The sequence below is a fragment of the Malaclemys terrapin genome, chromosome 3, assembly GCF_027887155.1.
Source record: "Malaclemys terrapin pileata isolate rMalTer1 chromosome 3, rMalTer1.hap1, whole genome shotgun sequence".
In the NCBI taxonomy this organism is placed as follows: domain Eukaryota; kingdom Metazoa; phylum Chordata; order Testudines; family Emydidae; genus Malaclemys; species Malaclemys terrapin.
Window position 1 is genome coordinate 12,373,884 of NC_071507.1, and position 24,389 is coordinate 12,398,272.

Genomic DNA, 24,389 nt, shown 5'->3' on the forward strand with positions numbered 1-24,389 from the left:
GTGAAAGTCACGCAAAATCGAGTGAGAAAACAAGGACTTGCAGGCAGCACTGTAAAAAATGAGTGTCTTGAGTTGTGTGCACGTTGGATCTAATTAGTGGTAGGGCAACAAACTAAAATGATTCCTCTTCAGCAGAGTGATTCACCACCATCACCAGGCAATTTTATGTTTGAGAAATCTGGATGAGCTGAGCCCCAGTAGGCTCTTTGAAAGGGGGAAGAGCATAACTGCGCTCAGAGCTCAGCTCTGGTGCTGCCTACATATATAACCTTGTCTCTGTGAAAAAGAACAGTAAGTTTGACATAAAAGCAGTTGTTACTGTAGATGGCACTGGAACAGGACTATAAGCTCCGCTGACGAGCCTTCTTTCTACTATCTGAGATCATGGTCTTTGATGGGTAGCTTCACCCCCAGCTCACATTCTGTTCTGCATGTGGCTGGAACTACCTGAACCCCAGGCCGGAGCAGCATTTGTAGAAAAATAGCTGCTGCAAGGAGTCTGGTTACAGCAGCCAGAAGAAGGACAGTACTGGAGTTGCTTCCTGCAGTGTTTTTTAGCTCTCAGCCATGGGGCCTAACACTAACTCGGAGGACCGAACCCCAGAAGTGAAAGACCAACTCTAAAGACTCTGATGCCATCAGAGGACTGTTTGACAGCTGAGCCTGGATTCAGGCCCTCGGGGAACCATCCACGTGAAAGGGAGTGCTACAGGCTACTTAAGGAGGGATACCACCCATCCTTATTGAGCTTTAACTCCACCAGACAATCAAGGCTGGTGGAGGAACTCTGACAAAATTTTTCCCCATATGTATTATTTGTGAGCATTTAGTGTTTAGTCGTTAGTGTGATTTGGTTAGTCACTCATTTAATTATCCTCAACACGCCTGCCTTCTCCTTTTTTCCTTAAGAGCTGCCTACCTTGCACCCCCTTCTACCATCGTTCTTCTGGGTATCGTAGTAGCGGAGAGTCACCACAGTGAAAGACTGCCTTGACCATGCTTCTGGTTCACCTGGAATGCTTCCTGTGTCAAGGGGTTCTGTGGAAGTGACACAAATCTGATAAAAAGGACATCCCCCACCCTACCCCCAATTGCTCCTGTGGGAATTGTGTGTCCCAAAATTAAAAATTCTTTGCCAAAAAGATAAAAGTTCTGCCCACAATGTTTTAAAATTCTGGAAATATTATTTGTCAATAAATAAATGTGGAGGCTCCAGCATGGCAGCGGGAGCACAGACTGCATGGAGGTGGGAGATCACCCTGCAGTCCTCCCTGGGGACACACATTTGGTAGTGAGACTGCACCCGACTCTGACACGGTGCAAGGGCCGGGCCAGCCCCAAAGGTCCATGTCATGGAAGCCCCTCCCTCCCGGGAGTGATTTACCTCTCCACTGGCTGCCCGAAATTATGTGTCCGCACTGCAGGGGAAGGGAACGTGACCACTCTTGTTGCTTCCCTTTGCTTCCCCATCAGAAAGTCATTTTTCTGCGGAGAAGCAAAGAAATCAGCACAGGATATGAATTCTGCCCACACAGTGGCACAGAATTCCCCCCAGAGTAAAAAATGTATACTTGTCACTGAGGCCAGAAACTCAGCAAGATTCATCCTGTGGCAGTAAGCTCCACAATACAAAGAGAGAGGGGACATATTTATGGATAAGACTATCCAGGGAATTAGGAGGACTTCACAGACAGATGTGGGGTAATCTGCCTTCCACAGTTTTTGCACCTTCCTCTGAAGCATCTGGTGCTTGCCACTGTTGGAGACTAGATTCTGAACTAGATGGACTGCGGCCTGAACCAGTATGGCAGTTATGCTCAAAGATGTGCAGAGCCACTGCTGACAGGCCAGCTCTCTCAGGGACTGCTGGTCTTGGACAATTCACTTGGAGGAGTGCCTCACAAAGTCCCTGTGTGGCTGCTTTGCACAAGTAATGCAAAGTGACCGGAATGTACAAGTGGATTTCACCCCTGCACATGAGGCACAGCCTCCCCGAAGAAAGCTAAATAATGCCTTTGAGACTACTGTAAAATGAAGCCCTCTATTTTCACCCATAGAATGGGAAAGCACCGATAGCTTTGATTATGGTACTTGGGTGGGAAAGCTGGTAGTAGCTTTCCCACCAAAAGTGATTCAATCCCTAGAGGAAGGGACTATAAAATGTATGTGTGACTTTTCACTCCATATTCTTTATGAAAATATGCTTATGATATGAATAGGACATAACTGAGATATATTTTATGCAAAATGGCTCATGTAAGATATGGAGATATACCTATCTCACAGAACTGGAAGGGACCCCGAAAGGTCATCGAGTCCAGCCCCTTGCCTTCACTAGCAGGACCAAGTACTGATTTTGCCCCAGATCCCTAAGTGGCCCCCTCAAGGACTGAACTCACAACCCTGGGTTTAGCAGGCCAATGCTCAAACCACATATCATTGGAAAGTTTATGATTTACTGAATGTGATTATCCAATTTGTTTGCCTGTATCATTTCTGTATCCGAAGTTAGGAATATTGACTATATATCTGTATTTCAAATGGGTTACTTTGGGTGTCACCCACAACTACCCCTTCAAGTACAACAATGGAAAAGACAGACAGGGCTAATGGGCCATTAGCAAAGACAATGGACTGTGAAAGAGCTTAGTCTCCCTGTGGATGCTCCAGACAGCTGCCACAGCCCTGGAGAGACATCCCCTGGAACTGAGTCATCTGGTACTGGGACCCACCCCTTGGAATGCCAGTGTTCTTCCACTGGGAGACAAAGGATTCCTGCCATACACAAGAGCTATATAAGGCAGGGGAGTGACATCATGGTGGTTCTCCTCTGCCTCCCTGCCCAAAGAGACACTGGGAAACACCTGGAAGCAAGAACTGAACTGGGGGGAGAAGGGTAGAGTCCAAGCTGGAAGGGTGTCTAGCTTGTGAGTAATAATACCTGAGGCCTCAAGCTTTGGAGACTTTCTGTAACCCGCCTGCTACAATATCTAGGTTGAGAAATTACTATTTGTAACCAATTTCTTTATGAAACAAACTTTGTATGTGTGTTTTATTTGCTTAGTAATCTGCTGAGTTCTGTTTGCTATCCCTTTAACCACTTAAAATCTGCCTTTTATAGTTAATAAAATTTGTTTTGTTTATGATTAAACCCAGTTTCTGTCATTTCTAACGGGGGCGGGGGGGCAGCCGACACAAGAAGTTGTGCACACCTTCCTCCACATTGAGGGAGGAGGTGGATTTCATAATATACCTTTGGGTCAGCACTCCAAGGGAGGTGGACACCTGAGTGCTGGGGCAAGTCCCTTAATCTGAGGCTTCCCAGAGCTGATCTCAGAGTCTGTGTCGTTCTGCAGTTGGGTGTGGCCCTACCTATGTGTGTGCTGGAGGAGGCTTAATAGCCTGGCTCAGCAAGACAGGTAAAAAGGGTGCCCAGGCTGGCAGAACAGGCAGGCTCAGCAGAATCACAGGATGGACGATCATTCTCCACGTCAATTCAGTTTTTAGCCTCTGTGCTTCCCAGTCAGTAATTAATTTTGCTACAGATTTTGGTCACACTTGAACAAGTAACGTAGAGATGAAATGCTGTGTGCATCTTTAAGTGATTTAGTCTCACCTTTCCTACCCCAACAAGACATTATGATTTTCACCACTTGGTCAGATGGTCAGTTCTGTTTTAGAAAAGAAATTTTGGTAAAAGCTTTTAAGCATTTCCATATGACGAAATCCATATGTTGTTATACTTATTGGAATGTTTAGTCTGATGAAGGGAAAGCCTTATCACAAGGTTACATTTTTAATTCTATAACAATGCTATGGACAAGAACGGTTAAACAAGAGCATAATGCAGAAGATGATAATAGTTTTATAATTGAATACCCCCAATTACAACCTACTTTACCGCAATAAGCTTCCATTAATAATTCCCAGCAATGTCACCCCCTACATTATGCCAACCTCTTCAAATTCAGCAAGGAGATGTTAGAGTGGATGAGGCAATATGGGTTAGTTAATGTCTTGAAAGTCGCTTTTAAATGTTATCCGTGTCATATTGTTCACAAATTAATCATGCAAAATTAAATGAAAGACCTTTTAAGGTCATCTAGTTCATCCTTCTGCTAATCATGATTACTCATTACAGTAATTAGTCCAGTCTGTTTTTAAATGTGTCAGGTGATAGCACTTCATTAAATGTCCATTAGGAGATCGTCCCACTGTCTGAGCTCTGACTTTCAAGAATGTTTTCCTAGTATTTCAGGCAATATTTCAATTTTTTTCCTTAGTGCAATATCCTCTATCACTAAGTAAATTCCTTCCCTTCCTTGGTGATTTCACCCTTCAAGTACTTCACTAGGTGAAGGGAAAAGGGACATAACCACGTACAAGCCACACATTTAGCATTTTTAATCGTTCCTCGATTCAGTCTCTACAGCTCCCTAATGAGTTTTGTTGTTCACCTTGTTGGCTGAGCATATTTTAAACAAGAGCCAGACCTGAATATATTTTAAGTATGTCCTAAAAACACGTTACATTATAAAATAAAGCTTATGAGCTTCTGAAAATGGAAAAAGAATGGTATAGATTACAAGAGTTCTGACTTCCTGTCAACATTTCTATCACACACACAAAAAGTTTATAGGAAAACCAGAAAAAAAAAGAGATTAAACACTACTACTTTGAATTTCAAATCATTTAGTGAACAGATGGCTAAGCTTCACAGACCATCAGCAGTCTATTTCAATTAGCTGGAATTGCAATTAATGTAATGTCATATAAACTAGGACTAATAGATTTGAAGCAAGATAAATAATATACTTGTAAATAGCCATTAAAGTATTTACCACTATAAAAAAATGGTACCGGCATTAAATAAAAAACTTCTATTTAAGGCAGTCATTAAATCTAGACATCATCTTAAGTGTATCAGGATGTTTGCTTGCATAGGCTTCAACAAACCCATCTGACTATTGTAAAGAATAATTTAAGAAAATTAAATAAAGCTGCCCTCTGATTTTTCATCAAACAACCTCCAACTTTAGAAACATGCTTACTAACAATTATGGCCCCAATCCTGCAAACACTTAAACACATGAGTACTTCCATCTAGTTCAATGGGACTATTCGTGTGCATATGCATTTATTAACTTGAGATAAGCCCCATGGTCCTTGAACAGAGAAATTTTCCAATGCCTTTGCCTTCAAGAGGACACTTTCTTAAATTTAGGAATACAGTAACACAAATTTTCAATACTGTAAGCCTGGCATCAGACAACATCCTTTTATCAAGCATGTCCTTGGGCTGTGATCTTGTAGCCAGGCCCAACCCTGCCTGTGATGTACCATTAGATATTTGATAATGATTTCCATGTTGTCAACTCAATAAATAGTACTCTTCCTTCTGAGTCAGAGTTTTATCAATATCCCATTATAGCTACCAACCTAAACTCCCTCTCTTTTTATTTGGGTAAGTTCTTCCTTTTCTGTTCTAAATTGTTCATATTTTAGCTGGTACCACAAGATCTAATGCTTTCAGTCCCAATGTGGGTGCATTTTGATGATAGGTGGAAAGAGCTACAGATTTTTTTGTTTGGTTTATTTGTAAAAATACTGCATTGTACAATATATACTAATGAGAGGATACAAGATCTTTACCCCAAAAGAGTCCTAGAATTCAGTTGAGAGGGGGAATACTAAAAAGCCACAGGCAGCAAATTATATTACTATAAGATTGGGGTGACAAGGCCAGTGGAGTAGATTTTAGCAGATGAGTGCATTACTACACTAACATCTAGAGCAGGAGCGGGCAAACTTTTTGGCCAGAGGGCCACATCGAGTTTCAGAAATTATATGGAGGGCCAGTTAGGGGAGGCTGTGCCTCCCCAAACAGACAGGCGTGGCCCGGCCCCCGACCCCTATCCGCCCCCCCCGCTTCTCACCCCTGACGGCCCCCCGGGACTCCTGCCCCATCCAACCCCTCCTGTTCCCTGACAGCCCCCCCAGACTCCTGCCCCATCTACCCTCAGGCCCCTTCCCTAACTGCCCCCCGCCGCCCCATCCAACCCCCCCTCCTTCCTGACTGCCCCCCACCCAGGACCCCTGCCCCATCCAACAACCCCTTCTCCCTGACCATCCCTGGACCCTCCGCCCCTAACTGCCCCCCACCACCCCATCCAACCCCCCGCTTCCTGGCTGCCACCCCCCGGGACCCCTGCCTCATCCAACCACCCCTTCTCCCTGTCTCCTTCTGCCCCTGGAACCCCCACCTCTGACTGCCCCCAGCCGCCCCATCCAACCCCTACTCTCATTCCTGACTGCCTCCCCAGGACCCCTGCCCCATCCACCCCCCTGCTCCCTGACCACCCCCAGAACCCCCGCCCAACTGCTCCCCGTTGCCCCATCCAACCCCCCCCCCTTCCTGACTGCCCCCCCGGGACCCCTGCCCCATCCAATCACCCCTTCTCCCTGACTATCCCCGGAGCCCCCACCCTTAACTGCCCCCCACCGCCCCATCTAACCCCCCTCCTTCCTGACTGCCCCGCGCAGCACAGAGCACCAGTTCAGGCCGGGCTCTGCAGCTGCGCTGCCCCAGGAGCTCGCCGCCCCGCTGCCCAGAGCATTGTGCCAGTGGCACAGTGAGCTGAGGCTGCGGGGGAGGGGCCAGGGCCTAGCCTCCCAGGGCAGGAGCTCAGGGGCCGGGGAGAACGGTCCCGCGGGCCATAGTTTGCCCACCTCTGATCTAGAGACTCAGTCAGGGATATCCAGTCCAGTGCCTTAACCACAATGCTTCACTACAATCTAAAAATCTGTGTAACAAGTCAGAAGTGGCAGAGATAAGCCTGTAAGTGATTATCTTAACCTTCATTGTCATGCAAGAGGATAGTGAGTGAATGCAACAAGCTATAAAACCCATTAAAATTTACATTTGTAACCAGGGAAAGAAGCATAGCTACAGCCATCTTGAGAAGAGATGAACAAGTGGAGAGGAAGTGCAGTGACAGCCATCTTGAGAGGGGCCAGACAGACAAAGAGGAAGCCCAAAGCATTGAAGAGTTAAAAAGATTATAGAAGCCACATGTCTGGGAAAGGAAGAAAGTTTTTCCATCATAAAGATCTTTTTGCCACAAAAAACAAAGACACCATTGAAAATGATAATGCTTCTCCTTCACTGGACAAACTGGAGACAGAAAGAGAAACATCGGTCAGTTCACGAAGGCTAACCGGAAGGATCTGCTAGGAGAAATTATGAATAAGGAGATGAAAGAAGAGCTTCAGACCAACATTAAGGACAATGAAATATATGAGATTAAAAAGATATAGGTGAAAACAGGATTAAACGAGTAAACAATACAAGCAGAGTAGTTTGAAGACTCCAAATAATTTGAGACAGAAAAAGACAAAATTAAAACTAGAGAACACTGAAGATGGGGAATGTAGAAAAATCAAGATTAATGACATCCTGGAGACAAACTGAAGGAAGAAATCTCCTGGGAATGCTGAATGGTATTTTCCAAGATATGCTAAAATTGGGCAGCAAGGCATGCATCTGTATTGACGGTACCCATAGAATTCCGACCCCACTTCCCCCACCTTGCACTCAGTAGGTCTAAATTTGGACCGCTGGTGATTCTAAATCAACCCATAAAAATGTTCCCAGATCTGGCAATCTCAGTCTTTAGACAATGAAAGGAATTGTACCAGATAACCACAATTACTAGGAAAAACAATATTTAAAAAAAACAAGTTGGCTTTCCCATTTAGACTTTCCTTTTAATGGAAAGCCAGAAGGGTTTTTCAGATTCAAAGGAGAGAAATAGATACTTATGGATTTGGGAATAGACAAATCAGTTCAGAAACAAAGAAACTGGACCTACATGTCACCAAACAACTGGGAAAACAGACCAAGGAAAGCAATAAATAAAAAAGATGCGTCACCGAAACAACAGGGCTGACCTGAGAGAGATGTAATAGACCAAATATAGAACAAGACTGGAATATGAGTTAAGGCATTAAAATCTACCAATTTTATACAGTTATGATGGGAAGATTAAATGGAAACTGGGTTGTATAGCACCAAAAATACTTCATATGGATACAGTATAGTTAATGAGCATAACATTATTTAAGGCTGTGGTTCATAGTATTCAATGAACAAAGTTAATAGTACAGTGGAGACCCAGCTCTCCCTTTGTGATGGAAATTAAGAGTTATATAATCCTGAATTGTACATTTTCCACCATAATTGACCCTTTTCCAATGATTATCAAACATTCTAATACTTATGTCAATCTTATAATGGCGTGTTATAATATATGCACTTAAGACAGACTATGTCTTCTAAATAGACTCCCCTCACCAGCAGGCAACCAGCATACCCTTGAAGGAAGAAAGGAGAGCCCAGGCTCCCACAGATAACAGGAACTAGACAAAAACAGTGGCAAGGAACAGGAACAGTGGTTAAATGCTGCTAAGTTTTAATAGAAGAGATCACATTTGATCTATTTATGTAATTCAATATATTGTTTGACTTGCCAGATGAAGAAAGAAGTCTATCAGCACAAGCCAACACAGCAAAATTGGAAAGGAGAACTGTGGCACTCTGTACCTCAAAGCAGCGCTCTGGAATCCCCATATTCACCACTGTCATGTAATTATGATATGTTTCATACAAAGTTTGCCATGTAAGATATCATATGATCAGGTCAGGTTCTACTGAAATCCATTGTTCTGCTGAAATATGTATATCGTTAGTGAGCATCGAGTTATGAGATTTTGCTGTATGGTTGTTACTGAAATATGCTGTAAGGTTGCTAGTGACATACAAAGAAGGCAAACCACGCCGAGGAGGTGCTCAACGACCATTAATCAGCAGGGGAGTTGTAACCAAGGGATTTATAATTCAATGAACACTGCCCAAGCACTACAAAACGGGGAATGCTCAAACTCTATGACTCAGTTGCACAAGACCACACCAGGGGGATTGTTCAACCCAGTGACTCAGCAAAGCCCACCAGAACATGTCTGGGCAAGTGTCTTCTAGGTACATGGATTAAGGATATAAAATAGAGAACAATGGCAGCATGCCTTTGCTTTCAGCATAGGTCGGGGAGGAGAAAAGCAACAAGAACTGTGAGAAGATGAAGGCTTCATCTAAGGAGACTGTTCCATGCTTCAGGGAAAAGCCTGTACATTAAGAACTGTAACATCCAGGGGGGTGAGAAAATTGCTTGATCTAAATACTGCCTAGTGTAATAAGGTTTAAAATTTAGATTGTGTATTTATCTTTTATTTTCTTCTGTAACTATCTCTGACCTTTTATGTCTACCACTTATAATCACTTAAAATCTTTCTGTAGTTAATAAATCTGTTTTATACTTTACCTAAAACAGTGTATATTGCTTGAAAGGTTGGGAAATCTCAGCTCAATCTACAAAGGCTGGTGCATGTCGGCTCCACATTGAGGGAGGGGTGGACTGGGTAATGAACTTACTCTGGTCAGGTTTCTGACCAGGGCAAGACGGTATAGCTCTGGGGTGCAAGGCTGGGGAGAATAAGCTGGTGCCTTTCTCTGTGTGATTCATGAGTGGCTTTGTGAGCATTCATGCAACCTAGCTGGGTGTGGGGCTCCACATGCTGCTGTGCTGAGTGATAACAGCACCTGAAGGAGTTTGCTGCCTGTCACTAGCAAAGCATTGTGGAGATTTGGGGTATGTCTACACTGCACTATAAACTCAGGCCTGTGGGACCTGGGCTTATGGACTTGGTGTTTCCAAGCCAATGCTTGAATATACACACTGCTTTGCAAACCTGGGCTTACAATTGCTGGACCCGGGTATCACAGCTGTGTTAATATGTCCATACTGCACTAGACAGACCTTCTGACTTGGGCCTGCAATTTGAGCTGTATCCAGGCTGCAAAATGAGAGTCTGATACATAGTGGGATTTGGGCTCTGATCCACTCCCCTACCAGGATTCTAGGGCCTGAGTCTTAGTGCTTGTTGACTCAACTTTTGTGTGGATTGACTTGTGTATGGAAAAAAGTGGGGCTTGGGCTCAAACCTGAGTTAGAGCCCAGGCTTAATGTGCAGTGTGCACAACCATTAAATTAAAGAGACTGACAGGCTGCAAGTTTTGCATAAAATAGGGTTACCATATCTCCACAATCAAAAAAAAGAGGACATGGGGGGGAGGGGGGCAGAGGAGAGCCCCGCCCTAGCCCCGCCCCATCCACTCCCTCCCACTTTCCACCCCGACTGCTCCCCTCAGAACCCCCAACCCCCCCGCTTCTTGTCCCCTGACTGCCCCCTGCTGAGAACCCCCCATCCTAACTGCCCCCCCAGGACCCTACCTGTCCCGACTGTCCCAACCCTTATCCACTCACATGGGTGGCAGGGTTGTAGAAATTTTGGTGGTGCCCAGAACCCGCCCCCCTCACCTGCCTACGGCTCTGGGAGGGGGGTTGGGTGGGGGGAGGAGGTCTGGGGTGCAGGTCCTGGGCTGGGGATTAGGGTGCAAGAGGGGTGCAGGGTGCAGGCTCTGGGATAGAGTTTGGGTGCTGGGTGCAGGCTCCAGGCTCGGGCAGGGTGTGGGTGTGCAGGAGGGTGAGGGGTGCAGACTCTGGGATGGAGTTTGGGGGCAGGAGGGGGTGCAGGCTTTGGGAGGGAGTTTGAGGACAGGAGGGGGTGTGTGGGAAGGGGGTTTGGGAGGGAGTTTGGGGATAGGAGGGGGTGCAAGGGTGAGGGCTGTGGGGCTGAGGATGAGGGGTTCATGATGCAGGAGGGGGCTCTGGGTTGGGGCAGAGGATTAGGGTGCGGGGGGGATGAGGGTTCTGGCTGGGGCTGGGGATGAGGGATTCATGATGCAGGAGGAGGCTCAGGGCTGGGGCAGAGGATTAGGGCGCGGGGGGATGAGGGCTGGGGATGAGGGGTTTGGGCAGTTGGAGAGGCTCGGGGCTAGGGTGGAAGGGCAGGGTAAGGGCAGCCTGTCTTGCCATTAGTGGATGGGGGGCACTAGGACCTGGGGGCAGCAGACAGCAGTTGCTGCCAGTTCTGGTAGTAGAAGCAGACAAGGGAAAGGGAGGCAGGGAGGGGGGAGGACTCATGGGGGGGGCAGGGATGCGCGGATGGGGGGTGGCAGGTGGAGGCCGGGGACCCATCCAACCCTCCCCCTGCTCCCTGACTGCCCCCCGGGACTCCCCTTACCATGCCCATGTACCACGTGTAGGCAAAACACGCTGCAGGCAGCAGGGGGGAGCAGAGGAGGGCTCTGGCTGCTGGAGGCCAACGGGAGCGGCTCAATCAGGCCCATCTGCCCAATCAGCAGCCACACTGTGCATGGAAGGGAGGGAGGGGAGGGGAAAAATCCCGGATCTTTTAACCTTGTTACCAATTCCTCCCGGACGGCTATTTAGAGACGCAAAAGCCGGACATGTCCGGGGAAATACGGACGGATGGTAACCCTACATAAAAGAGTCTAGAAGCACATTTATACACCTCTGATTCTGAGGGCAACTAACTGCCATACTTATAGAGAAAACTGAAGAAGCTCTCAAGTTGGCTGAAAACAGGTATTATAAAGGGTGTGGGAGACGAAGGCTAATAAGCTGCTTATAAATTAAGACAAGAGAAGGCAAAATTAAAAAATGCCAAAGGAGTAGTAAGTTTTAAGACCTGAGAGATTACTGAAGAACTGAGGAGGTTCTATACAGTTCTTTATGTCTTCAAACCATGACAAGCCCACAGCAAAAATTATTGTATTAGAGAGAGAGAGAGAGAGAGAGAGAGAGAGATGGAGATTGATTAACATGCCAAAGTTAACTCAGCAACAGTTAACAGATTGGAAAGATCAGTAGAGACAGAGAAAGCTACAAATTTGATTAAATTAATGCCAACACCAATCCCCAGGACCAAACAGGTTTTCAGCAGAGTTTCATCAGGTGAAGTCACATCACTGCAGACAAACCAGATACAATGCTTTTGTAGAGAGTAAGGAGATTCCCCAATACAATGAAAAGGGCAGATGATAGAATTCTAAAGCCACAGAAAGACAAGCTGCTATGTGGCTTGTTAAGGCCAATCTTGCTTCTTAATATAGACATGAACATATTTTCAAAGTCTCTTGCCAGAATAGAAGCAGTCCTTCCTCAGTTAATACAAATTAGTTAAATAGGTTCCACATGCAATAGACAACCGAATAACATTAGAATATCAGGATTGTTTAATAATATAGGGAACAAAAAAACTGAATGCCTGTGTTATTCTTAGGCATGGAAATGGCATTTGATAAAGTAGAGTAGCCTTTCCTAAAAAACAATTCTATTGGAAATGGGTTTTGAAGTCAATATAAAAAAACAAACAAACAAACCATGGATAAATATGACTCTCCCTTAGATAAAACAAGAGTGAATGGGGGTATATGCCCAAGAATTTCAATTACCAGAGGAACCAAATAAGGTTGTCCTCTATTCCTTTTGTTGTTTGCTCGCTTTATTTAACCCCGGCTCAAAACATAAGCTAGAAGAGCTAGTTAAAATGAATAAAACTGAACTTACTGTTGTGCTGTATGAAGACTGTGAATACAAATCATTACCAACCCAGTGCAATCTATGACACATTCTCAAGATAATTAATTCAGAGGTATATTAGCCTATACAATTATATTAAATCTGAAATTAGATCTAAGGATGGAAAGATCTAAGGTTTAATAGCTGCACAATACATTGTTTGCTTAAATTACACAAATTCTGAAAGGTTTCAGAGTAGCAGCCGTGTTAGTCTGTATCCGCAAAAAGAAGAACAGGAGTACTTGTGGCACCTTAGAGACTAACAAATTTATTAGAGCATAAGCTTTCGTGTTCCATTCTATATGCATCCGAAGAAGTGGGCTGTAGTCCACGAAAGCTTATGCTCTAATAAATTTGTTAGTCTCTAAGGTGCCACAAGTACTCCTGTTCTTCTTTTTACAAATTCTGAAGTATTTAGGAGTCAATATTTCTCCTAACCTCAAATCAGCTACATGAAATGAACTTTCCTCCCATTATTTTGAAACTGAAAAGTTTGTTGGATTGGAAAACACTACATTTGTCTTGCTCACATAGCAACAGTAAAGAACTGTTGCCAAAAAGGTTTCCTACTTCAGGTCCTATCAATAACACCAAGAAGAATAAGGAAATTTAAACAGGAGTTACATTAGTATTAGACAATAAGCATATATCCACGCTGGAAGGGGAATTGGCAATACCAAATTTACTAAAATATTATTGGGGGACTATGTGCATCTAACACACCTCAAAACCCATGTAGGAAGCCTAAGTTTCAGGAGATGATTAACAAGGATAGAAAATCTCATTAAAGAAAAGGGCAGCCAGAAGGGGCTGACTACCAGATGGTGCAACAAATTGTTACTGATGGATTGAAATATAGATAAGAAGGTGAGCAACCACAAATGGATTGTTTAAGGATAACACACACAGACTCTGAATAAGTTTGTCTGAAACTTCCATAAACATGTTAACAAAGACTCTTTGGTAGTTAATGACACTGAATTCACTGGCTTGAAGAACACACTTTCTGGTATGCTACCACATGAGTCTTAAGATTTTAATTCACTATATATTAAATAACTTGTTTTGAATTTTTAAATGAAAGAAAGTTGAACAGCAGTTCAAAATATTTACAAAAGTAGCAAATACCTGAAGTACTCACAGCTGTGGAATAAGGGTTATGAACTCCAATATTTTCAGCCCAGCAGCCACATCCATAAAGAGCTGCCTGAGAAGAGAAATGGATCTTTTATAAATTCAAGTACTCAGTTTTTGGGGAAAAGGGAGATTATTACATAGGATAAAGGAATAAGACTCAAAATAGCTACTCCAGTACATTTTGCTACATCCTCCAACAGTTAATCCTGAAGAGGAGTGCCTTGGAGGTGCTCTTATCTCCCTAGGTAGGGATGAAGGGCTCAATCTTACTGCAATGGTAAAACCCGCATTCATTTCAACAGGAGCTGGAATGGGTCCTATTACCATAGGAATTCTTTAAAGCATGTTTTATGTTTAAAACATTACAACATAAATGTTTTTAACTACACATTTTAAAGAACCCTTTAAAATGCTGTAGCTAAAGAATCTTAAGGTCAGTCCAAAAGAGAGTTACCCGTGGGATGATGCCAAACAGTGGACTAACCAGTTGTACGTAAGCTGTAGCGCATACAGACTCTTGAAGCATCTCAAAATTGTTACTCCATGTTGATAGGCCTATCTATGCTGTGTGTTCTTATAGTATCATATCTTTATCACCTCCTTCAAAAGATTCTAGCACAACAAAAGAACATCACTGAATTTGAAAATGGACACATTCTCCTCACATATTGATCAAAAACGTATAGAACAAGTAAATTTATCTAAAAGGTATCAGAGTAGCACTTTTTCTTTTAAGCTGTGTGGGGTATTTAATGAGTGGCAAAAGTGAGATACTAATAGCACTAGCAAAAGCTAAGCGTACCAAGAACAGGCTCTAGCTTTCTCTATCAATGCATCCCAAGTGTGACCTACAACACAACCGTTATTCCAGTAATAACCAGAAAGCATGCCAAATTAGAAGAAGTTTTGCAACACTGATAAAGATCCTCTAGACTAGACAAAACTCATTTCCCCATACAGAGTAATCAAGAACTGAATCCAGGTCTTCAGATTTAAACGCTAAGGCATCAATTCACTATCACTTGGCTCTTGCCTAGTTTACAGATGCACTGTTTATTAAATATGTAAGCCATTCCCTGGTAATACTAAGTAATTGTCCCCAGTTGAAAATACCTACTCACCTGACCAACTCTTCCAGGATGCTTCAAAGCTAAACCTCCACTGGAGACAGCAGCAGCAACATTTCCTTCTTGGTCAACAACGACTGCACCAACTGTATCCAATGTTCCTGAATCATTCTCCTGCAGGACATACAAATAGAAGCAACTACTAAAAATAGTATACTAACAGAGGGCTAAAATTAAATTATATTTCTTTAAAAGTATGCAAAAGCAATGCTCAAAATCTGATAACTAACAGGCAATCCAACAAGAAAAAGCTTCTTTATTGCTGTCCATGGTGTACCTGGTCTGTAATGTTGTAAATTTTCATTCAATAGTCACTGAATCAAGGAAAGAGATGGAGAATGACGCTCGAGCCACTCAGACAAAAGTTATAAGAAGGGTGGCACTCTCACCAGCTCCGCATTTTGTTACACCAGCCCAAAAATGTTTCAGCAATGCCAAAATGAAGTTTCATGTCAACACTACCAAATGTGTTCATTTTTTGATATTGTCAAAACTATTTGGTGAACTTGACCAATTCACAAATAGTTTCAGGTCAACCACAACTGTATTTTTTGGCAAATAATTTAATCATGGAAAAAATTATGCTCAATTCTACTATTAACTCATTTATGGGTATTCTGTGTCACTAGCTCCATGGCATACATTTAAGTTGTTATAAAAACTCAATCCTGCACACAATCACCCTGGTGAACAGTTCCACTGAATTCAATGTAGCTACTCATGTGAGTAAAGTTACCCATGTACGTGTTTGCAGGATTGCCCCTCCAACACCCCCAAAAAGCTGCTCTTTACCCAATTATCAATCCCTTGAGCGTTCCCAGTTCCAAAAGTCTACTAATTTAAAAGCTCATGCGGTGGGACAAAGAAAAAGTTATGGCTTAATCTAATAAGCAGAATTTTTACCACTCAAAGAATATGCATATGTTACATAGTACTTTAGTTATATATTTTTGCTTGCAATCTTCACATACCACTGTGATATGAACTCAGCAACACCTCAAGGTGGTGTAACACAGCTCACCCCCGTAGCTGGTACTCTTGTGGGGAAAAAGGGAAGCTCATCCCTCTTCTCCTACCCAGTAACAGGCAGCTTCTTTCTTCCACCCACATTATTATTTCTGAACCAGCACCTGAAATTGGCACCAAACACATCCAATATTACTCCTAGAACCACCACCTATCTCAGGTACTTATCTGGCCCTCATCACCATAGTATTTGAGCACCTCACAATCTAATGTAATTTATCCTCACAACACCCCATGAGATAGTACTTCCCCACTTCCATTTTTCAGATGAGGAACTGGGCCAAAGACTAAGTGACTTGCCCCAGGCCACCAAAGAAATCTATAGCAGAACAGAGAATTGACCCAGGTCTCTAGATTGCCAGGCTAGGGCCCTACTTATCCAGGACCATCCTTCTTCTCTGACTGCAACTGACACTCTTCCTCCTTTCTACTCACTCATCACCTCTCAGCTTCTGTAACAAAAACAAAACACTTAAGAGCAAGTGAGGAATTCAACGCTACCCGCTATAATTTTTTTCCAAAGCTCAAGTCTGCAGCATCACAGTGACAGTCACTACCCATGCTCCTCCAGTGGAGCCAACAGCTAGGACTACAGTCACACTGTACTGGTAATTTATCTTTTTAGAAGTTAAGGAGAAAGTGAAAGCTAGAATGGAGGGTCTTCTATGGAAGATTCTCCATAGAGTTCATTCATTTTTCTCTACTTAAAAATGAGAGATTAGGAAAAAACAAGTCTCTCCAAATATACAAAATTAGAATTCCCACTTCAATTTTTAGCATGTAAATAGCTTACAAACTTAAATGCTGGATGTAAAATATCACACACTATGTCTATTAACTCCAGTAACTAAGTAAAATGACTCACATAATACACATACCAGGTTCCAAATTTCTAGTGCCTTTTCTTAGGAAACTAAGTTTTCAGACACTCGAAGAGGAATAAGAAAAAAAAAAACTTTATTTTTAATTATTATTAATCTTCCTACTATGTATATTTGTAATTGTACCCTACTATTGAATGTCACAGCCTGGTGTTAGCAACTGTAGGTCTCTATCTTGGTGTTTTATAGTAAAATTGACTAGAGGATGACAACTCCAGTCGCAGTAACTTTTGAGGTTTTGAAATTTGATTTTGTTACAAATTAGAAGGAAACCAAACTGAATTGCTACTTAACCAGATCAATTAACCAAGTATCAAAAAGAACTATTTCAACTTCTTCTGTACTTGCATTAACTCCAGATACAGGAAACCGCTCTCCACCATCCCCCCAGAAAACAACACCACAAAACTACAAAGCAACCTGGGCCCCAAAGGAAGCTGAATATTCCACCATATTCCAATACTTTGCCTCAATGAGAAAACATTATAATTTCACGACTTTCTCTCCTTAACTAAATACAGCTAGAGAAAAAGAATTTTTAGTTAAAAGGAGTGCTATGTTATGTTTCAGTTATGTCAAAGCTTAAGTAATCCACTAACATACAGTCACCAGGAGTGAAAACCCAAATAGTTAACTTACCTAAAGCAATTTACAATGAATACCATTTCTAGTCACATGCTGAGTGATTCCTTCAGGCTGATTTTTTCTGGAAGGTTTTGGCCAAAATGGTTCAGCTGTATTTCAAGAACGAGGTTAGTGTTATTTACCCTTTCCCATGATACAAAAAACCTGGAGTCACCCACTGCAATTAATAGGCAGCAGGTTTAATACAAACAAGAGGATATACTTTTTCACATAATGCACAATAACCTGTGAAACTCATTGTCATGAGATGTTGTGATGGCCAAAAGTATAACTGGGTTCAAAAAAGAAGATCTAGATAAGGTCACAGAGGATAGGTCCATCAATGGCTATTAGCCAAGATAGTCAAGGACGTAACCCTATGCTCAGGGTGACACTAAACCTCTGACTGCCAGAAGCCAGGATCATCACAGAATCATAGACAGATCATATCATAGAGTTTCTATGGATAGAAATTTCATGCTTGAATAATAAGAGTATAAACAGTAGGAATATACTTCCGAGCACCTGACCAGGATGGTGATGATGATTGTGAAACACTCAGGAAGATTATAGAGGCTACAAAAACAGAAAACCCCAAAATAATGGCGGATTTCAACTATCCCCATATTGTCTGGGTACGTCACCTCAGGATGCAGAGATGAAATTTCTAGTCACTATTAATGACTTTGTCTTGGAGCAGCTGGTCCTGGAACCCACAAGGGGGAGAGGAAAGTCTCTCTTCCTGCAGTCCCCGACTCAATCACTACACACCTTCCCAACATCTTAAGTAAATGAAGCAGAGGTTCTACAAATGGCCCCTTTCACTGCAAAACCTTGATTCTTTACCAGAGCATCATTCATCCTCTGCACTGAGCCAGGCAGGGTCATGCACGATAAAAGTGATCATGTGACTAAAGATTATCACACTATGTAAGCATAATGGGGCCAAAATAAGGTTGCACAGGAATTTTGGTTCTGCCATTAATTAACTTCTGAGTTTCTATGTTAAAAAGAACATTAAGGGTGGGATTCACAAGGTGGATTTAGCCACCAAATTATCACTTTAAGGCCAACATTTAGGCACCACTAACCATTTAGGCACCACTGTCATTCACAACCCCCCTGTTCAGTTACCATCTAACTCTGTAACGTGCTTAGAATCCCTAAGTACCTATGTTTCCACCTTTAAAGTCCCCAAGATGCCTACATTTCAGTGGCTGGAAACACTCTCAGGTGCCCAAGTCCTTACATTTTGACATTGTCCAGTAGCTCTAAGCCATGGGGGGAACCCAAACTAAACAGTCCCCTCTCTATCTGGCCTTCAAAACCCAATCCTGTAGGTGTGTGCTCTGAGCACACCTAAACCCACACAAAAATGATTGCACTCCCTTTATAACCTTTAGCCCAGTGGTTACAACACTCACCTGAGATGTGGAAGACTGATTCAATCACACCCTCTTCCTGATGTGAAGCAGGGACTTGAATTTGTCTCTCTCATCTCCCAGGCAAGTGCCCTAACCACTGACCTGTAGAGTCATTCTCACTTTCCTAGCCCCATGAATATGTGATTACTTATAAAACACTGGAACTATTTCAACAACAGGAGAGATTAAGAGAAATCTGTCCCAGGAGCACCCATAGCCCAATGGTAAGGGCACTCCTGGGAAGCAGGAGACTATGGTTCAAGTCCCTGCTCCACATGTAGCAGAGGGGGATGGAACCCAGCTCTCCCACCTCCTGGATGAGTACTCTACCCACTGCGCTAAAGGCTGTAAGGGGTCTCCTCATTCTCCTCTGTTTCTTGAAAAATGGCTGACTGGGCTTAGGCATCTAACTGCAGAAAAGGATTCATGGCTATGAATCTCAAGCAGAAGGACGACTTCCAAGCAGTATCCCCAAAGGGAGGAAGGAGCTTTGGAATCTAGTCCAGATCTGAAGATAGCACTGCTGAACCAAGTGCCACACTGAATCTAGCAGCATGGGATGCGGTATAGTGTTTCTAAAATGTATGTATTGAAGCCTACGCAGTGGCCCTCCATAGCTCATATACTAGCACATTCTTAAATTATGTCGTAGATGTTACCTGTGATCTGGTCAAATGCACTATCATTCTTTGGGGGGGATGGGGGGGAGGTAGGGGCTGAACGACTGCAGCATCGTAAGTGATAATACATCCAGAATACTGTGAAAGGCAGGATCTGCCATCAAAGCACCAATGTCCAAGACCCTACGGGCTGACGTGATGGCTACTAAAAAGCTACTTCTGAAGATTAGTAATATGTCACCCAGAGTGTTCTGACTGCAGGCACAAGTATATATTTCCTAAACTCCCTAAATCACAATTAGAAAAAGGAAAATACTAACATACAGTTAAGTTAGTTAAAATATCTTTAAAACTAAATCGTACTGTCAATCAAATCCAACAAAATCATGCAATTTAGGGCTTTTGTTTTTCAAAAGCAGTGGGCCTGAACAAAAACTATTGTGTACATATGACTCAAACCCAATGTTACTCAAATCAAGCAGATGGCAATTCTTCAGAAAAGTGGCTTGTTTCAATATAACTGAAAAAAAGCTTAACAGCCAACAAAAATTTGCAGAGGAAAGGAATGGCATTTTATACTGGAAAGAAGAAGTTAACAGGGGGAACAAAGTGAACATCTGATAATTACTTGTGCCTGCGGTCAGAACACTCCGGGTGACAGTTGGACAATCAGTCAGTACTCCATGCCCAGCTGGGGAATAAATCAGTTATAGTCAACTTCAACAGAAACAGCTCCACTTATGAACACATTTAAGATTAGCTCACATGCAAAGGAGTATAATTTCTCAAACCCTGTATCATCTAATCATTTAGCATGCACATACAATCTCAAAGATGTGGAAATACATTTTAGGTCAGTTCCTAGTTTCTTCATCCACTAAATGTAGTGAAATTAAACAGATTTTTAACTTTAAATTAGAAACTCATAAAGAAATGCTAAAGAATAAAAGAGATTAGAACTTTTAACTAAGTTGTAGAAATTATGAAAAATACACTAAGAATATTTTGTTGTTCACTTGGGCCTCGTCTAAACAGTCAGTTAGTGTACAGCAAGCACACTAGTGTGCTGTGTGGATGCTGCTACTGCACACTAAAAAAGTTCCATAGTATGCTTTGACATACTGCTGTTAGACAGCAAAACTACTCTGGTCAGTGGCATTGTCTAATTCTTATATACAAGGAGTACTCAATGATATGGAGGAATACTTTAAAGCTGTGGTGGGCTGCACGCAGCCCGTCAGGGTTATCTACTGGCGGGCCGTGAGCCAGTTTGTTTACACGGACGGTCCGCAGGCATGGCCGCCTGCCGCTCCCAGTGGCCACGGTTCACCGTTCCCAGCCAATGGGAGCTGCAGGAAGTGATGCCTCGAGCTGCGAGAGCGCTGCAAACTCCAGCGCCCCCTGATAGTGCTGAGGCGTTTTAAATGTGCACATTAGGTATTGCAATGTCACAAAATTATTTTACCAATCTGTTTTGAACGTTACCTGCAATATATTAATGGTAAGACTAATACTTATCAGTTAACCATTTAACATTTTACATCCCTAATTAGCAGCTGTAGGCTACAGAGGCTGCCTCTTTTCCTCTTCCTCTGTGGGCCTCAGTAGGTACACTCTGCTTTCACATCCATTCCTTCCATGAACCAGAACGACAGGTACTGAGAGAATGGCACAGCCATTTCGCCTACATTGTCCATCTTTAGCTTTGTGAAAGAATGAAGAGGAAGCACTGGAGGGAAAGGTGAGAACCCACCCCCAATACACGCGGAGAATGGGGCGAAACCCCTCCAAGATGGGTAGGGGAAATTTTGCACTTCTCAGAAGAAGTTTACTATAAAAGTGCATAAGTGCATGAAATTTTGAGAATTCTGTTTTTGACACCAGATGATCTAGTGAACAAAGTTTTGGATTATATTTTATCTAGTAAAATATTCTGCCTTTGGTAACGGAACCTTCATGCCACGCTTTAACTTAGCATGAAATGCTGCTGTAAGCTTTAAAAGTCCCCTTGCACCACCTTAATTACAATGGCAGTGGCAGGTGCTAGTCCACATTCAAACAAGGATCTGATATCCTTGTATCAGATTATCCAAAAGCTTTAATTGATAATGATTCCTGCAGTATGTGTTCCACTGACTCAATTTTATTAAGCGAAATAGTGAAGTTTCCAAACTAATTCAGACAAATGAACATGCTAGTTTTCCGACATACAAATACACTGGCGAAATGTCCAATTGATGTAGTCATGGTGAAATCAATGAGTTATGCTGATTTACACCAGCTGAAGATCTGGTCTTTTGAAATTACATGTACCTCACTGGCTAACACCAATGAAATGTAAGTGTATATGCCTCTCAACTGTAACCGCATACAGCTGAGTCAGGAGACTTCTATTTTCTGAAGAGGCTGCAGTGAAATTAGGACAATCACTCTGGCTGTAATTAAAAACGTTGGGTTAAAAACATTCACTTGCATGGAACAGATTTGTCAAACAAATGAAAGACACCCCAGGGAAACTCTGATAGGGGGAAAAAAGAAAAATCAAGCTCATTAAGGTTTTATCATGGAATGTGCAAGTGCCACGTAAAGGCTCCAATCCTTAGATTTTTAAATATTCACTTTATTGCATATGCAAGTTCTGATCCATTTCATGACTTCTGAAAAATCCACCCAACAAAGAGAATGGATGTCCAAAATGAAACATTAAATGAGTAAACACTATCTAAACAAGACATTTACATGTGAACTAGTCCTTTGGGAAAAAAATTAAGGCTGTGAAAAAATGTTGTGTCTTAAGGAAGCGGAAATTCAATTGGCTTTCACAAGACCCTCTGACTAGTCAAGCTATCCACAGAGGACTGATCCAATTCCCATTGTAGTCCGAGGGAGTCTTGACTGGCATTAGTGGGCTCAGAACCAGGCCCAAAATGAGTTATCCAAGTCTGGTTTCAGTGTAATTTTTGTTGAGTGTGCTACAGAATTGCTACATCCAATTATTTAATCCCTCGTCCCAACCGAGAGAGGCCAGGGACCAACAAATCCCCCTTCGCCCTAAAGCTGTTCCCTTCAGATCAAGTTTGATGCATATTGAAAGCTCTCTCACTGGCCTGCAACTGCCTGCATTCTACATATTACGTAGACACATTATTTCAGCCCACAGCTTTGTCAGTCTGGTTTCTTTCACAAAGACCGAATTCACTGAAATTTAGAGAAAGTGGTGGGATGAATCAAGTTACTTACCAGTAAGCAGAGTTCTCATATATGGTCATCTCCTCTACCTACTATCCCTGGTCTGTGGGTGCTCCCCATAACTGCTGCCACATGACCCTTGAAATTTCAAATTGCAGGTTGGTAAGCTCATGCACCAGCACATGACTTGCCCCACATTACATGAATGTCAATACTGTGCAGAGACCCCTCCTCCCTCAGTTACAGGGAAGTGTGCACAAACCTGTAAGCAACAGGCGAAGTTCAGATACCAGTAAATAACCCATTTTTCCCCTCTAATTCTTATCTCCTCTACTGAGCCTCAGCTTTTCGAAGACTGAGAATTAGTACTTTTACACAAGGAAGATATGATTTGAGAATGTAGAAGAAATAGGCCTGATTTTTCACCACCTTGTGCAGTCATTTACACCTGTATAGAGCAAGGGTAAAATATTATTACACTTTCATATGCAGTATTATCGTAGCCGTATTGGTCCCAGGGTATTAAAAAGACAAGATGGGTGAGGTAATGTTGGCCCAATAAAAGATATTACCTCAGCCACCTTGTCATTCTAGTTCCATAGCATTTACGTGCACTTTAAATGAGGGTAAGTGACTACAAGGCAGTGGAGAATCAGGCCACCAGAGTCTGGAGATTTGGCTGTCCAAGAAAGGCATCGATCTCAAACAAAATGCAGGTTAATGTTTAAAAAAATAACAGACTAGCCTTCACTTTCACAGTTGTCATATTTCACCGAAGGGATATGTTTGGCATCGGTTATAGCGGTTGCCTTGCTGCACCACTTGTAAAGTCTTCAATAGACCAACCCTGCAGGTGTGAATTATACAGTCCACCACTAATTTTTCTTTTATTTAGTATTGTACTTACTAAGTATCCTACTTTAGCCAACTATATATTAATACTTATACTGTAAACCTATATATGCTGAAGTGAGAACAAAGGCTCAAAACTCACACTAGCAAGGAGGGAATTGTGGCAGTTTTGTAGTAAAGGAGCATAAGTAACGTGGGCCAGGGTCAATGCTAGATGCATGAACTGATGCACATTTACCTACCTGATATTTCAAATTTCACCGCTTCCAGGTCCACAAAGCAGTGTTCTCAGGAAACATTAAAAAATGGGAAACAATGATAGATCCCAAGCTAGAGAAAATGTTTTATTAGATATTTATCTGCTTATATTTACACTTGTCATATTTCCACTTTAAAACGGAATAGTATAGATATATTGACATCACAAACAAGACAAAAGGCATCTTTTTCACAGCTCTTTTGAAACTGTAACTAGCAGGAAGTTCTATCACCAGAGAAGATAATTTAGATGATCTGATATTATACTGATACTAACATGCATAAGATGGCCAAAGATGAGTGGTTTGTGATGCTATATCAGGTGACCATCTACAAAATGAAAAATTTAGATATGAAATTTTCGCGTTATAAATTATCTTTGTGGTAAGGGTGACAAAACATCTACTGACCTTTTCACTTGATTGTCTTCTTTTCTTTAGCTGAATAAGATCTGTTTCCACCTTTTCTGCCAACTCCAGCTTCCTTTTGTTCCTCTTAAAAGCTGCTAAACTAAACCCTATAAAATATTTTAAAAGCATTTAACTAATGAAGGGTTATTCAAACAAATAGTAGACTAGTAAGGTATTTCACTTCAGAAGTCTCTTCCACCCCACATGATTAGCAGCAGTATCCGAAGTTAAGATATAGATTGTGTGAAGTTTCAGTACTACAGATTTTACATCTTTTACTA

At 42.4% G+C, this 24,389-nt stretch overlaps 1 protein-coding gene across 3 annotated transcripts in view; it reads right to left on the reverse strand.

Moving 5' to 3' along the window:
* TASP1 (taspase 1) overlaps window positions 1-24,389 on the reverse strand; it is a 157,581-nt gene that overhangs the window by 86,498 nt on the left and 46,694 nt on the right. For all 3 annotated transcript variants that reach the window (XM_054023754.1, XM_054023752.1, XM_054023753.1), the window contains exons 8-10: window positions 24,109-24,215; window positions 14,819-14,938; window positions 13,689-13,767 (exon numbers count right to left, since the gene is read on the reverse strand). In XM_054023754.1, coding sequence (XP_053879729.1) covers window positions 13,689-13,767; window positions 14,819-14,938; window positions 24,109-24,215 — 306 coding nt within the window. The remainder of the gene's footprint in view (window positions 1-13,688; window positions 13,768-14,818; window positions 14,939-24,108; window positions 24,216-24,389) is intronic.